The sequence below is a fragment of the Mchenga conophoros genome, linkage group LG11, assembly GCF_057382185.1.
Source record: "Mchenga conophoros isolate Kocher_MC1m ecotype Shallow Benthic linkage group LG11, M_conophoros_male_GT1.1, whole genome shotgun sequence".
In the NCBI taxonomy this organism is placed as follows: Eukaryota; Metazoa; Chordata; class Actinopteri; order Cichliformes; family Cichlidae; genus Mchenga; species Mchenga conophoros.
In genome coordinates this window covers 39,217,569-39,233,225 of record NC_140536.1, presented here as the reverse complement: position 1 = coordinate 39,233,225, position 15,657 = coordinate 39,217,569, and the positions used below count along the sequence as shown (strand labels likewise).

At 45.2% G+C, this 15,657-nt stretch overlaps 2 protein-coding genes across 3 annotated transcripts; one reads left to right on the top strand and one right to left on the bottom strand.

Moving 5' to 3' along the window:
• Positions 1-190: 190 nt before the first annotated feature.
• Positions 191-2,154, bottom strand: pmvk (phosphomevalonate kinase). 2 transcript variants are annotated; one of them, XM_085292995.1, is made up of 5 exons: positions 1,773-2,137; positions 1,368-1,431; positions 823-975; positions 621-750; positions 191-540 (listed from the first exon to the last, which is right to left on the bottom strand). In XM_085292995.1, exons 1-5 carry the CDS (start codon positions 1,865-1,867, stop codon positions 380-382), a joined length of 603 nt encoding a protein of 200 aa, XP_085149121.1. In that variant the 5' UTR covers positions 1,868-2,137; the 3' UTR covers positions 191-379. The 2 variants fall into 2 exon arrangements, with proteins under 2 accessions (XP_085149121.1, XP_085149120.1); XM_085292994.1 differs by having other exon boundaries at positions 621-975; positions 1,773-2,154.
• A 328-nt stretch (positions 2,155-2,482) lies between these two features.
• On the top strand, positions 2,483-15,313 carry decr1 (2,4-dienoyl CoA reductase 1, mitochondrial). The gene is made up of 10 exons (XM_085292988.1): positions 2,483-2,601; positions 12,938-13,137; positions 13,560-13,617; positions 13,696-13,782; positions 13,880-14,027; positions 14,200-14,299; positions 14,412-14,484; positions 14,575-14,718; positions 14,858-14,920; positions 15,021-15,313. Exons 1-10 carry the CDS (start codon positions 2,536-2,538, stop codon positions 15,078-15,080), a joined length of 999 nt encoding a protein of 332 aa, XP_085149114.1. The 5' UTR covers positions 2,483-2,535; the 3' UTR covers positions 15,081-15,313.
• Positions 15,314-15,657: the final 344 nt, after the last annotated feature.

The window sequence follows — 15,657 nt, the reverse complement described above, 5'->3', positions numbered from 1 at the left end:
GCAGAGCCACGTTCATTCAACATCTGCTGGACTAAAGTAGGAACTGCAGAGTTTGGAACGAAGCCTCGGCTGTCATCTTTCTCATTGAAATCATTGATTTAACCTGCTCAGACCAGCAGAGGGTGCTCGTACACCAGCAACAGCTGAGGGGGACCACAAACTTCTAAACACAACAACACAGGGCCTGAACAGGTGTTAAATAAAACTTTATTGATCAGCTGAACAATAGTTTTGTAGTTCATTCTGCTGAAAGCATGCCGTCCTCCCTTCTTTAAAAACATGCCAGACCACCTGCAGCAGCTGCTCTGAAACACCTGAGCTGCAGGTTAGGTCAACGTGTTAGTTCTGTGGGCGGGACCACCTGATCAGTCACTGATGATCAGCTTTGATTTACTGATGATGTTGAAGCTGCTTCCTCAGTGAGCTGCAAGATTGGACGCAGCTGCTCGTCCAACGAGGGGGCGTCGGCTTCATTAATTACAATCCAATCAAATTCAACTCCGTTGTCCAGACCGCACTCCGACTCTGCATCGTCGACACCTGAGAGACCGAGATGGGCAGACAGGTGAGACGGAAAAAGGTGAGAGAAACAAACGGTTAGTAGGAGGATTCAATCTCACCTGCAGTGAAGCTCCACCCCCTCTGTGACCTGGTCTTCTCGGAACTTTGAACTCTGACACTTTGAGTCTGTTGAGGAAACTCTGCCTGGAACCACTGCAGGTCTGAGAGCCGCCGCGCGTCGCTCACCAACTGACCAATCACAGAGCACAGCTCAGCTGTCTGAAGGATGACATCACAGCAACATGATCCACGCTCACCTACCCACACTGGTTGGCAGGCTCCTCTGCTCGCCAGGCGACAGAAGAAGCCGGGGTCCTGGCGGCGGCGAGATTCTCCCCAGTGAATCATGTCAGCTCGATACTGCTCCTTATAAGGTCCAGGACCCATCAACTGGTCCAGGTCCAGACCGTGTTCCTGCAGAACCAGAAGCAGCCTTCTTGGTATAGTGTCTGGCTGTGGTTTATCAGCTTCAGGTACAGTAGCAAACTGGCAGGTATGATGAGGTGTGACCCCCGAATGGGCTGGTTCACCTGGACACCTCACACATGTCTGAGTATGAATATAAACTGCTGCTGGAGGATGTGGTCCATGAGGTGGTTCCCAGGAACCTTCTGGAGATCAAACCTGCTGCCCTACTCGCACATCCTCCATCGTCATCAGCCTGAGCAAACCTGAAGGAGCTCCGAGACCTGGACGGTCACCCACCTTAATCCAGGAGAACCAGTTGGCCAGGGATCTAAACTCATGACCTCCAGGTAAAGTGCAGAGATTTGTGTGAAGGTGCATCTGGAGCAGGTGAGACTCACCTGAGCATACTGCTCCTTTAGGGGTCCAGACAGGCGCAGGATGCAGCAGACGTCAGGGCCCAACCTGCACGGTCAGCGCAGTGAGGTAAACATGGACAGGTGTTCAAGTGTTCCAGGTGTTTGTGTTTTAAACAACAAACACTCGGAAACACAAATAACAAATATTTACAAATACAAGGTTAACATTAAGAAAGGCGGATTTAAAAACTGGATCGTGATATAATAATGATGATGATGATGGTGGTGGCGGTGGGTTATCTTATACAAAAAGTGCAGTTTGTTCTTCTCTGGTTTCTGTTTTAGCTGTAGTGGAGCTGAAACTGGGTCCGAAATCTGCTGTGAAAATTCAAATGTCTCTTGTTGCTGAATTTTCCATAAATTACGAAATATTCCAGGTGTGTTTACCTCTGCTGGATCAGCTCCGTCACGTAATCTTTTCCGGACTTCCTCTTCCCGCTGAAGACCAGAACCAGGCTGGGCTCGGAGACCCGGTCCTCCATTGCTGATCAATCCTCTCATTCAGCTCCGCGCGCATCGATCAGCTTCTGTTTATCAGTTCAGATTTCCGGTCGGACCATGACGGACCGGAGCCGTAACTGGCCCAGTAGACGGGAAGGAACAAAACCAAAGTCCTCCGCGAGCGCAGGTCATCAGTCACCGAAGCTTCATCAGATCAATTATCAATACCAAACCGACTGGCCATCGATCTGCGACGCGTCAAGCTGTTTGTGGACAAAACGGAGCTCGGTTTGTGTAACGCAATAGCGATATTACGGTAACACATGATCGTCGTCAAATGTGGACTGAACCACTGTGCAAGAAGGAGGGGGCGTCGTCACTGCTAACGTAAAGAAAGAAAGAGCGAGGCTAAAAAAACAAACTTTGAAAATTGAAATTTAAAAAACAGATTAGAGGTGATTTTAGCTTAAAACTAGAAACTTTATTATTTTAAAACAAAACAAAACCAGGCGATCAATAATAGTCGTCGTCGTCATCAAGAACCAAATCTAATACAACCTTTAACTCAGAAATGGACAAATTCTTATCCAGGTCAGTCCCGAGTGATTCCCGAGCATTAACCGGACTGGGAGCTTTTCCGTTTTGACGTTCCTGCCGCTCCTGCTTTACTTAGTACGACCCATTATGACGCCTTCGTGAGCCGACGAAGATGGCGGCGCGTGTCGTGGGGAGAACAGGGAGGCTCGCGGCAGTCGTAAGGAGCTCCGCTGTGCGCGTGAGGGAAACTTTAATTATGCAGCATTTTGTTGATGCCCTCACTCGGGCGTCTGTGACGTCAGAAAGCGGACTGTTTGAGCGATGATAGAGTAAATACGTTTTTTAGGGTGTTGACCTCTCACCCAGCTATCGCATGTCCACCTGAGGCGCGTGCCTCAGCGCACAGGCAGCTGAGTGGTTGATTAGAAGTTCCCATGAATTCAGCCAGATGTGAGCAGATGTTTCCTGAGCTGTCCTGGCTGATTTCATCCTCTGCACTGACAGTACACTGTATATGTCAGGATATTAGATTATAAGGCAATGTGTATTTTATAGGGCTGAACGATTATGGAAAATAATCTAATTGCGATTTTTTTTGCCCCAATATTGCGATTGCGATGCGATATGCGATTATTTTTTAAGGTCTTTGTCTTCTGTATTATTAAACAAAGACAAGCAATACATCATATAGTATGGCCAATACTATATTACATTAATTTTAAACTGTTCTTTCCTGGAAGACAGACCTCTGTTATGATGACATGAGGTGATGCATGAATTGATGACTGACATTTTTATTTAACTTCTTCAATCACAACAGTATATTTGAACATACACAATAGTTTATTTTTAGCTTACAAACATCTGAGCATAAAGTGCTGACAAGGAACCCTGGTGTAAACATTAAAATGAAAGTCAGTACAATGTGCAGATTGCAGAAATATACATAAACAAAATCAGTGGCTTTACCACACTCAGTTTTTCGACATCTGTGAACTACCGGTACTAGACAGTCATTAAATTAAAAAATAATATTAAATAAATAAAACTAATAAATAAAAAATACACACATCTTACTGATCTCTGCAGTCAGTAACATTACACATAAAGTGCAAACATAATAGCAATTGTATAAACACACACACAAACACGCCTTTAAATTAAAACTGGCTGAACATCTTGATTATCTGCAGTAAGTAACAGCAACACAGCACAAACTAAAGTGCACAATGAGTATGGCTCAGCTAGCCATAATCATCCTAGCTCACAGGTTTTTTGCTAGGAAGACCAGCATATCTACTTTTGCTGGCTTTAAGGATGAGCGAGTGCAGGTCACTATATTCCCTCCAGTGCTGAACAGACGCTCTGAGGGGGCACTTGTGGCTGGCACACACAGATATTTGCGGGCCATCTTGCACAGTCGTGGAAAGTGAATGTTGTGCACCTTCCACCAGGCTAAGGGATCATCCTCTCCGTCAATGACAGGGGTCAACAGGTAACTATTCAACTCTGCCTCCACGACATCTTCAAGTGGCAGAGGCAAAGCTGAAGAGGCCGCACTGGTCCTCAGACGGTCGGGTAGGCCGGATGTAAACGGCCGTGAAATTGGACGGTCTAGCCTTCTGATTAGCGTCACCGCTGTCTCGGTGGAGTTTAATAAACTCGGCCGTCTGCTTCTTGCTATCTAAAATATAACCAGACACTGGCGTAAATTCTCGACTGTCTCATACTTCTGTTTAATAAGTTTTCTGTTTGACGTTTAGTCAGCTGTGTGAAAACCAAGGAGGAACCCACCCGGGGGATTAATAAAGTTTTATTTTATCTAATCTAATAACTTTAATCTCAGCCAAACCGATTTACTCACGAACAAACAAAACACTGAAAAAAGCCCAACAATAACATTTTTAGGTTGTCTAAGTGACTTATTTATATTACGTTTAACCCGAGCAGCGAAACTCCGCGGTGATCTGAACATGATGTGCCGGGAGTTGTGCCGTTCTCGGCCGCATCAGTAACCCTCGAGCTCCCGGCTAGCTGTCGAGCTGGTGGGTAACAGACGCCTCCGAAAACGTCGAAGCACTTTTGCAAATATGCGATATCTTGATAAACCGAGCAGATATTTGATGTTTACACAACTAGTTTCTCGCCTGAAAATATGTTAAAAGTTTATTTTGTGACCCAGAAAGATTAATAAGAGTAATTTTAAAACTTAGTAGCGGCCGCCATTGTTGGAAACTGGAGTTTGGCTGGGCCGCGCTATGAATTCTGGGATATGGTGGGCCACGAAGGACACACCCGACCCATCCTTCAAATTCGGGGAAAAGGAGGACGCATTTGTCGGCTACATTCGGAGGAGTCTACGAATTTGGACAGCCTTCGGCGCGTCGCTGTGACGTAATCGGTCTACAAATGCGGCCTCAGGAGGATGCAGCCCATGAATTTGGACACGACCATAGTATAATCGCAGCCTTTGCGGTTAGAAAATTGCACTTGATCATGTCGCGATATTATCGCAAATGCGATATATCGTTCAGCCCTAGTATTTTATATTTCTCACTAATTTCCCCCTATCTCAGGTACTGTGCTGAAGTGCGGGGGAATACATATGCGAGTAATATAAAACCTGTATACTTGTTACAGAAGAAAGTGGTACGAATGGTTCATAATGTTAAATATAGAGAACATACAAATAATCTGTTTATAAAATCGAATTTGTTGAAATTATAAGATTTAGTGAAATTACAAACATTATTAATCATGTTCAAGGCAAAAAATAATACATTACCTCTGAAGTTACAAAGTTTATTTGTATTGTGTTCAGGAAGTGGGGATTGTAGAAGGAAATTTTATTTGAGGCATCAGTTTGCTAGGACCTCACAAAGGCAAATGTGTCTGACGGTTAGCGGTATAAGAACATGGAATTCTCTTCATGATAATCTTAAGAGTTGTACAAATATACACCGTTTTAAAATGTGTTACACGCTTAAAACGATAACTGGGCTAAATGTGGAAGGAACAGTTCTTCTGTGCCATCAAGTAGAATCAGAATCAGAGAGACTTTATTTATCCCCAAGGGGGCAATTAACATACAACAGAGCAGCATGACGTTGAAGATAAGGACAGGGCATAAACAGGTAATAAGAGTGAGATAATAAATACACAGAATATACAGTATATACACAATTTTACAGTTTTAAAATTAAAGTGACTGAAAGGTCAGTAAATAACTGTAAGTGACTATAAGTGAATGAATTGTCGGTAGTATAAGAAGAGTTTATGTTTCTGGTGTGGGGAATGGTCTTATCAGCTGGAGTTAGTCCTGCAGGAAATGCAGCGGAGGCACCGCCCGGAGGGGAGCCACTGAAATGCGGGGTGAAGAATGTGAGAGGGGTCATTGATGATTTTGGCTGCCTGTCTAAGGACCTGTTGGCTGAAAACCGGTGCAAGAGTAGTATTTTTGTAGTATTTTATATTAGTAGAATTGTATATTGTTGATTATATTCATTTGTTGTTTTGTTTTGCATTGTTAAATATAGATAAATGTTAGAGTGCGCCCACTTGTAAGATTGATTGGAGTTCAGATAGGGGGCAGGTGCTTATAACAATTTATTCCTCTTCCTGCTCCTTTTCACCTATGGGTGCGGTGCTATATTAATATGAATGAGGACTTGTGTGAAGGAAATCAAATACTGCTGAACCATGTGTGAAACAAATAAAATTTAAAAAAAAAAAAAAAAATGAAATGAAAATGCATTAGTTGTGCCGCTTCTTAATGATGGTATCTTAGCTAACAACCCCAACTACCAGGTTCAACTTGTAATTGGCTAAAAATAACTTAACCTACCGGTGAGAGGGACGTTGCTAGCTGGCAGTTGTTGTTTTTTTTTTGTTTTTTTTTGTTTGTTTTTTTTGTGTGTCCCGTTTGGATCTTTAGCCATCAGAATTGTTGTCTTAAGGCCAAGAAAGATGCCAAGCGGATTTATTTTACCAAGTGGATCATCATGGCCTTGCCATATTGGTCCATTTGATTGACCTTTATTATAATTATGAATTTATTTTATTTTTGGTTGCTACAAACGGGACAGACATGACTGGGGGATAGGACAGGGAGAAAGAATGAAAGAAAGAGAGGGAGAGAAAGAAAACCAAAGGGGAGAAGAGACGGTGAGAAGGGGGGGAAGAAAGAAAAAAAATGCCTGGATCACCTGTATGGAGGAAAAAAAACAGAAGAGAAAGCAAACAACAAAGAGCAACATAATAAAAAAACAGCACCATCACAATAAACTAGCTAGCAGTAGATATCAGTAGATACTAAACATTAAACGATATTGTGCAGCACGCAAGATAAACAGCGCACAATGTGCTTTGAGGCAGCAGCCAAGAAAGCTGTAGTCCGCGTCTGTGAACACCCAGGTGTACACCTGTGTGGATCAGCATGCTTGTATTCCAAAGGTTTCTCCATGTAACGATCTGCTAGGAAGTGTGGGGAGCCATAGCCCCGTCCCCCAGGGCATGAAGCAGGTATGGAGGAGCTCCAGGCCCCAGACATCCAGAGGCCCCAGAGTACGAGGACCCGAGGAGGACCACCAAAGGGGGGGAACCGTGCCACCCTCCTGGGAAGAGCTGAGTATAGCCCCAAAGGAGAGGTCACCCAGCAGCTACGGAGCAGAGGCCAGAGGGGGTTGCAGTGGCGTGCCCGCGGGCTCTGCCGGCAGCCAGCTGTGCCAGAGAGGACCAGGCCTCAGGCTGTACCCCACCCCCCGGAAGGGGCCCAGCCGGGCCACAGGCGCCAGGCCCCGCCAATCGGCCACCAGGAGTGAGCCGGTACATACATGAGCCCCCAGCCCCAGACACCAAGAACCACCAACACACCAACGTCTAAGGGCATCAGCAACTGGCAGGGAGTGTGGTGAGCGGAGATAGGCCTCCGTACCTCGGAGAGCTTGAGATGTTCCCAGAGAGGTGAAGTCTAAGACCCAAGCTGACATATAGACACAGACGAACAGGCACACGCAGACATAAAACGTGCATTCCCACCCCCATATACACAACCAAATACTCGGCACTCACCCAACGTGTAGACAGACACAAATAGACACTGCACAAACAGTCGCACTCCCCAAACATACTCTATATCCCAGGTCCAGGTACCCCCGCCCCCAGAGGGGCAAGCCGCACCTAGACCCAGGAGATGTAACCCTTCTCTCTGGGGTGGAGGCAAGCGGACCACCTCCTTATCTGCAGTAGCAGGGAGGCCCCGCATCCCAGACCCCAATCTGACGGCCAGCACCTCCCCCCTGCTCCCCAGCCCTGACGGCTGATAGAACCGGGGTGAGTGAAGAAGCTTCTGATAGGTTAGTAGAGTCCATGTGAGTAAATTGGTGGCACACCTGTGGATGCATATAAGGCAAAACACAGAGCCTGCAGGGCTCGCAAAATCGCTAGCCCGATGACTGAATGTAGTGTAAAGCGCTTTGGGGTCCTTAGGGACTGAGGAAAGCGCTATACAAATGCAGGCCATTTAGTCAAATGGTTGTTTGCCAAAACTCATCAGAACATGTATCCAGTACTTAGTGTTTCCTTTTTAGATGCCATTTGTTTCTTTTCGAATTCATATTTATTAAGTTTTGCAGGCTTGTTTGCTCAACAAGGCTAAATAATTATATAAACGTTTCTGAATCTAAATAGTGGACTTTGGTATAATTAAACAATAAGTGTAGTGCAGGTCTATGATGATTTTTAGTGCTACTATTGTCTAGTTTTGATTCTGGTTCTGTTTTGGTTAAGTCCTAAGTAGTCCTGATTTTGAACTGTTGTAGTCCTGTTTTAATTCCAGATCAGTTCTGGGTCTGGTTGAATTGGGGTTTAGTCCTCGTGTCTTGATACAGCCCTGACTGTGTTCTCAATCAATCAGTATCAAAATACTTTATTGATCCCTGGGGGAAATTATTTTTCGTTACAGTGCTCCATTATAAACAAACATTAACAAAGACAGACAACACACTAACTAAGAATAGCACAATATATACAGGCATATATATATATACATAAAAGTCACTTATTAATAAATAGCTGAAAAAGAACATGTGCAAGAAGGGTGTAGCTGTTGCAGTAACCAGTGTGTTAGGTGGATGCGTTGTACAGTAATCTCAGTCTCTCACTGAACGAGCTCCTGTGACTGACCAGCATGTCATGGAGTGGGTGGGAGGTGTTATCCAACATTGTCTTTATCTTGGACAGCATCCGCCTCTCCGACACCACCTTGAGGGAGTCCAGCTCCATCCCCACAACATTACTGGCCTTACGGATCAGTTTATCCAGTCTGTTGGCATCTGCTGCCCTCAGCCTGCTCCCCCAGCATGCAACAGCATAGAGGATCGCACTGGCCACAACAGACTCATAGAAAATCCTCAGCATTTTCTGGCAGATGTTGAAGGACCTCAGTCGCCTCAAAAAATAGAGACGACTCTGGCCCTTCCTGTAAAGTGCTGTGGTGTTTTTAGCCCAGTCCAGTTTATTGTCAATGTGTACTCCAAGGTATTTATAGTCCTCCACAATGTCAACACTGAACCCCTGGATTGAAACAGGGGTCAAGTGTTTCCTGGTCTTCCTGAAGTCCACGATCAGTTCCTTGGTCTTTGCCACGTTGAGCTGCAGATGATTCTGCTCACACCACGTGACAAAGGAGTCGACCACAGCCCGGTACTCTGTCTCATCATCCCTGCTGATGCATCCAACCACCAGGAGGAAGCTGGAGTTTCCACTCCAGCTTCCTCCTGTAATTGTCCTTAGCCTTTCTGATCTTGTCCTTTAGTAACACCTGGACCTTCCTCACCTCCTCTTTGTTGCCCCCTCTGAAAGCCCTCTTCTTGTTGTTGAGGAGGGCTTTGATGTCCTTAGTCACCCACGGCTTGTTATTTGGGTAACAATGAACAGTCTGAGCTGGAACAATGGAGTCGGTGCAGAAAGTTATGTAGTCTGTGATACACTCAGTAAGCCCATTGATGTCCTCGGCGTGAGGCTCACAGGGTGTTTCCCAGTCGGTCACCTCGAAACAGCCCTGTAGTTCTGCTAAGGCCTCCTCTGACCACCTCCTAACAGTCCTGGTGGTCACAGGTTCCCGCCTCAAAATTGGCACATAGCGGGGGGTGAGGTGAATCAGGTTATGATCTGACCTACCAAGTGGGGGGAGGGAGGAGGAGCTGTATGCATCCTTGACGTTAGCATACAGTAGGTCTAAAATTTTCTCTCCCCTGGTGGGACAGTCCACATATTGTTTGAATGTTGGTGTATTGTCCAGTGATACATGGTTGAAGTCACCCGAGATCACAATAAAGGCACTCGGGTGCTGAGTCTGTAACCGAGCTATGGCAGAGTGGATAGTGTCACATGCAGCTGTGGGGTTAGCAGAGGGGGGAACATAGACAGCCACCAAGATGACGTGAGAGAATTCCCTGGGTAAATAATACGGCCTGAGTCCAACAGCACACAGTTCAGTGTCCGGGCAACAAATCCTTTCTTTGATTGTTATGTTGGCAGGGTTACACCACCGGTTGTTAACTAAAACAGCAAGCCCACCTCCTTTACGCTTACCGCTAGCGATGCTGTCCCTGTCCGCCCGAACAGTGTGGAAGCCTTCCACGGAAGCATTCTCATCGGGAATGTCCTGGTGCAGCCATGATTCGGTGAAACACATCAGGCTACACTCTCGGTATTCCCTCTGACTCCGTACCAGTGCTGAGAGCTCGTCGATTTTATTCGATAACGATCGCACATTTCCCATCACGATAGACGGCAGACACGGTTTATACCTCCTCCTCGCTTCGAGCCTCTGCTGTCTCACCGTCTCTTTCTTCTCTTCTGTCCTTGACCTCTGCATCCCCGATGTGTTTTCCTCCAAATTTCAGCTGGTACTTCTGCGGGCCTGGCCAGCGAGCCGGCCGGCATCAGGGCGATCAGCTGATCTCTGGAGTAAACAGTCCGTGCGTGTAGGAGATGTGCCGCGGTCCCGTTCCATGATAAAAGTAACAGTTCCACGGCCACCAGAAGAACAAAAACTCTCTCAATCCACATGATTGAGTAAAAGATAATAAACGGATGAAAATACAAGTCAGAAAAAAAGAATACGTAAGAAAACAGAGCTAAACTAAGAGAAAAAGCAGGAGCGACTGTAACAGGCTGCACGCTGGTTGGCGCATGCGCACTAAAAGACTGTCTTGCTGCTTAATTAAAAAACTAGTTTAAGGTGCCCTTCATATGTGATATATATTTTTTTCCTATGTGAAGTCATTCTTTTTAGAACAAAACACAGCCTAATAAATCTTTCAGTCATTTCTAACCCCCCCCCCCCCCAGTCTCAAAAATCGAGAGTGTACCTTATGTATGAATTCTGGTTGTGCTTACTGACCTCGAACCGATTTTGGCTGCAGAAATCTGTTAAAAATGTTTTAGTGTAACTTTGGTAAGCAGCACTGCTTGATGGATCGTCAGAGCATTACAGCTGCCGTAGTGAGGAGCTTCGCGGAGTAATCTGCGTCCAAAACTCCGTCGCCTTCAGGTCCCAAAGTCAAAGACACAGAGTTAAAAACGGTCTAAATTCTTTCATCTTTAATTAAATCATCAGCGTTGCTGCTTTACCAGGTGTAACAATTAAGTTTTACATCCAGGCATCCATGAAAACAGAATTCATTAAATTTCACAGAGTTAGAAGTTAACAGGAAGTTAGCTCGCTAGCTTCCACCTAAACATTTCATACCATGTTCTGACTGAGATTTTTGAAACTAATTCAAACGTACAGCTCTGCTGTCACTTCTAACATAAAGACAGAAAACTAAACAGCAGTGGCGTTTGCAGGGTTACTGAAGTTGGACTACCTGCTATATAATGTTGTGCTACGTGATTGCTAGCGACACAGCTATGTTAGCATAACATTAGCACAGTGAAGCTGGAGGATGAAGCCAACTTTTTTCCCACTCGATAAAAGTTAACGTGAGGGATTCTGGTGGTCAGGGACAAATGCAGTCGCATAGCAGGATGCTATACACGGGCCAAACTTCAGTCAGGAGAACAACTGAGATTATTCATCCACAATGCGAGGTTAGTTATTAATATACTGCAACAACATGGGAACAGAGCAGCTGCGAGAGAATTCAACATTAATGAATCGATGTTACGGAAGTGGAGGAAGTGCAGTTTTTGGCTTTCCCCATATTTCAAAAGTGCTTCATCTCTTTGCTATGACTGTCGCCCGCCATAATTTCCAGATGATAATGGTTGCAGCCGTTGCGATGCTTTCGACCAAAACAGGCGCAGCTTGATGACATCATCAACATGCGCTATCACGATAGAGCGATATAGTCAAAATCTCTATCGTTGGCCAAATTTATATCGTTTCTATCGTATATTGTTTATATCGCCCACCCCTTGCTCCAATCCCTCCATATTGTGGCCAGTCACATGCGAGGATCTAAGATAATATACAGAGAGGGTGAGAGATGCGACAGTCAAGTGGAGCGTGCGTCTGTCCTCTCAGTAAATGAGTGAGACAGTAGACAGCGGTGAGGAGGGCTATGCGAGTGCAAAAACACATAAATATGCCCGACACCCGTAAACGAAGCAGCATCTGGCTGCAGTTTAAAGACTTTTTTTTTGTCTTGGTCTTGTCTTTGTCTCAGTTTAGGTGGTCTTGACTACAAGTCTACTCTGTATTAACAAACATGCCATATTGGCCCAGTTTATTTTTCTTATCATTGTTGTGAGGAGACCATAAATAGCATTTGGATTTTCTGTTGTACAGTTCATTTGATGTTATGGATAAAAACCTTTGATCCTTTTTTTGTTTCAAAATAGCTGATAACTATTCGCTGATAGCTGCCAACATCTGCGAACAAATATAATTCTATAAAGTGGTTCTATATAGTGTGTAACTGTTCATATAAAGCGTTATTACATTTATTGCTAATGCAGTCATATGGCACATTGACTTCTGAGGAAATTTTAGATGGCACTCATCATCAGAAAGGTTGCCGACCCCTGCACTATACAACCATCATCAGCTAAAATTCATATGAATCTCTGCTACACTTGATGTAACTGTGTTCTTTACTTTAAACCATCGCAGTGCAGCAAACTAACCTGTTTATCCTGCTCTAACCTGCAGAGGATTTTAAATAACAGTTAGTCCGCCTCAGATTGATTTACAGCAGGTTTCACAATATGAAACAGCCGCACAACTACTGTAACCTGCACATTTTCACTTTATTCTCCAAACGATTATTAACAGGTTTTTCTTAACGTGGCCCTGATACTCCGTAGAGCAATGAGACTGATCAGTTTCATCAGAGTAAATAAGCATGCGATTGGTGGTGGTTAGATGAACTTCCTGTCAGGAGATTAATGAGATCAATAAGCCCCGACTCAGTTACACACTTATTTACTAGAAGGACTCACCTGTCAGGTACATTTTGAGAGTTCAAATTGGAAGAGTCTATCAATAAAGAGGCTAACTGATGCTCAATGTAATCAATCACTACTTTTACCGGATTGATGAAGTGATTAATCGTATGTGTTTGCAGCTCCAGTCGAGGCTCCACGGGTCAACAGGTCTCCGCTCCGGGTCGCAGGCCAACTTTTTTCCGCCCCTTGAAGACGCCATGCTGCCCTCGGGAAGCTTCAATAACCGTATGGCCTTAATCACAGGAGGAGGGACAGGGCTGGGGCGCGCCATGACTGCCACCCTGTCGCAGCTGGGAGCGCAGTGCATCATTGCCAGCAGGTTAGAGGTCACATGACCATAATCTGTTTTAAATCTGATCGTCAGCGCAGGAACTGTCGATTTCATCACGATGTTTGCAGAGATCCTACAGAACCAGCTGGTGAAGGTGAAGAGAGGCCCATTAAAACCGCACCGTTAACTTTAACCTCTCCTCTCTCATTATTAAGAATCGTCACACTGAGGTTTACCTCAGTTATTTTTGATAGCAGGGAAAACCTGTTTTCATACATTAGACCAGAACTCTAGAGAGCCTCTGAGTTCTCCTCTTCAGTAACCTGACTTTATAGATGAGTCGGTGCCTTTTTCATCAGAGCAACATTCGGATCTTCCTCCATCTCCTCTTTAAACCAAGCAGCCACCAGAACTCAAAACCAGCCGCGAGCACTGTCTGAACCCTGATTCCATCTTGGTTTGTGCTTCAGGAAGCTGGACGTCCTGCAGCGGACAGCTGAGGAGATCAGCAGCCAAACTGGAAACAAGGTCAGAACCAGAATCTGGATCCAGTACAGACTCTGTGTAATCTGTCCTGGTCCAAACGAGTTGTCTCTTTGTCCTCAGGTGCATGCGGTGCAGTGTGATGTCAGCGATCCTCAGGCCGTCTCTCAATGTGTTGATCAGATTGAGGCTCTGACTGGACTTCCTGATGTAAGCACACACACACCAAACACTCACCTCTTTCTGGATCTCTGAGGCCCCTCATTGGCTGACCCGTACCCCAAACCTTCCATCCTGATTGGTGCAGGTAATAATCAACAATGCTGCAGGAAACTTTGTCTGTCCGTCAGAACGTCTGTCGCCAAACGCCTGGAAGACCATCACCGACATCGTCCTGAACGGGACAGCGTTTGTCACCTTGGAGCTCGGAAAGAGGCTGATCCAGAACCAGAAAGGTAGAGAAACCTTTTGCTGTCCAGCTGTTGATTGGCTCTTTAGGCATAGAGTGCCACCTTTTTTGGCATTCGAGACTTCTCTCCGAGAATCTGTTCAGATGTCTTTCACTGTCTCGCTCTGATCATGTGTATCAGGTATGTTGCGGTCTGGTTTTTATTGTTGTTTGTTTAGGAGCATCCTTCCTTGCCATCACCACCATATATGCTGAGTCTGGTTCTGGTTTTGTGGTCCCGAGTGCTTCAGCAAAGGCCGGAGTTGAGGCGCTCTACAAGTAGGTTAAATTCCATTTTGATTTCGGAGGTCACTCTGTAAGGTTAGATGACCTTGAACGTCTCACAGCATCACCTGTGGTTAGCATTATTAGTGTTGTGGCTGTGTCTCAGGTCTCTGGCAGCAGAATGGGGGCGCTATGGCCACAGATTCAACATCATCCAGCCTGGACCAATCAGAACAAAGGTGCCACCCACGTGACTGTAGCGGCTGGTGTTTGTTATCTTCAGTTTGTTGTTGTTGTTTAGGTTTTTTGGCTTGTTTGGGGGGTTTCAGGGGGCCTTCAGCCGTTTGGACCCAACTGGAGCCTTCGAGAAGATGATCGACCGCATCCCAACGGGCCGACTCGGCACACCAGCTGAGATCGCAAACCTGGCGGCTTATGTGAGCAGCAACTATGCCTCCTGGATGTCTGGAGCTGTGAGTTTAAAATGACCTGGGGTCAAAGGTCAAACAGTTGTAGGGTTGGATGGTTCATGAGGTGTATTTGCGAGGCGCCACTAATTGGTCAGATTGAACTTCCTGCTGAATGTAACAGGAACTGCATGTTTGTTTTCAGGTGATTCGGTTTGATGGAGGAGAGTATGTGTCACTCGCAGGAGAGTTTAATGAACTGCGCAGTGTGAGTGTCGCATTGTGTCCCTCTGCCAATTTCACACCTGAATATTCAGTGGCTCCACCTATTTACTGTATTAACATTTGTTCAACTCTTTGTGTCTCAGGTGACTCCCGATCAGTGGAAGCTACTGGAGGCGATGATCAGAAAGACCAAAGGATCCTGAAAGCACAGTGACACTCATCATAAGACCACCACAGTCATTCAAATCACTCTCTGCAGTGACGATGTAATTATAAACCTGACAGGAGTTCAGATAAGTGAATGAATGATCAATCAGCTGATCTTCAATAGCCAACCTGTTAGCTTACAGCTGGGGTGAGGCTGTCACATGACTGTTTGCACATACTCAGTGTAAATGCTTTGGACAGTTTGATAATAAAAAAGGTCATCTTCTGAGGTCTGAGTTTCTTTTTTGTTTTTGCGTTTTTACTTTTAACAGTTTTTATTCATGATCAGGAAAAGCAAAAACACATAACAAAGCAGACAAGAGAAAAAACCCCAAAGGAAATCACATGCATTAAAGTCATATACCTGTGCAAATACGCATATCGGGGAAAAACAGAAAAGAAAAGAAAACAGAAAGAAGAGAGAAACAAACAAGAAAGAAACAAAAAAAGACTTCCTATTTACCTGAGGACATCTTAAAAGCAGCCACCCCCCCTCAACAGTTGGGACAGATCATTTGGCAAATAAATAAGCAAAGGGGACCAAACATTGAGAAACAGATCCTCATGTCCTCC

Coding starts and splice junctions, on each gene's coding strand:
- pmvk (XM_085292994.1), bottom strand. CDS start 1,867: ATGGAGGACCGGGTCTCCGAGCCCAGCCTGGTTCTGGTCTTCAGCGGG. Junction 1,432..1,772: donor ACGGAGCTGATCCAGCAGAG/GTAAACACACCT, acceptor CTGACCGTGCAG/GTTGGGCCCTGACGTCTGCT. Junction 976..1,367: donor TAAAGGAGCAGTATGCTCAG/GTGAGTCTCACC, acceptor CTGGTTCTGCAG/GAACACGGTCTGGACCTGGA.
- decr1 (XM_085292988.1), top strand. CDS start 2,536: ATGGCGGCGCGTGTCGTGGGGAGAACAGGGAGGCTCGCGGCAGTCGTA. Junction 13,618..13,695: donor GCAGCCAAACTGGAAACAAG/GTCAGAACCAGA, acceptor CTTTGTCCTCAG/GTGCATGCGGTGCAGTGTGA. Junction 14,300..14,411: donor GGAGTTGAGGCGCTCTACAA/GTAGGTTAAATT, acceptor GCTGTGTCTCAG/GTCTCTGGCAGCAGAATGGG.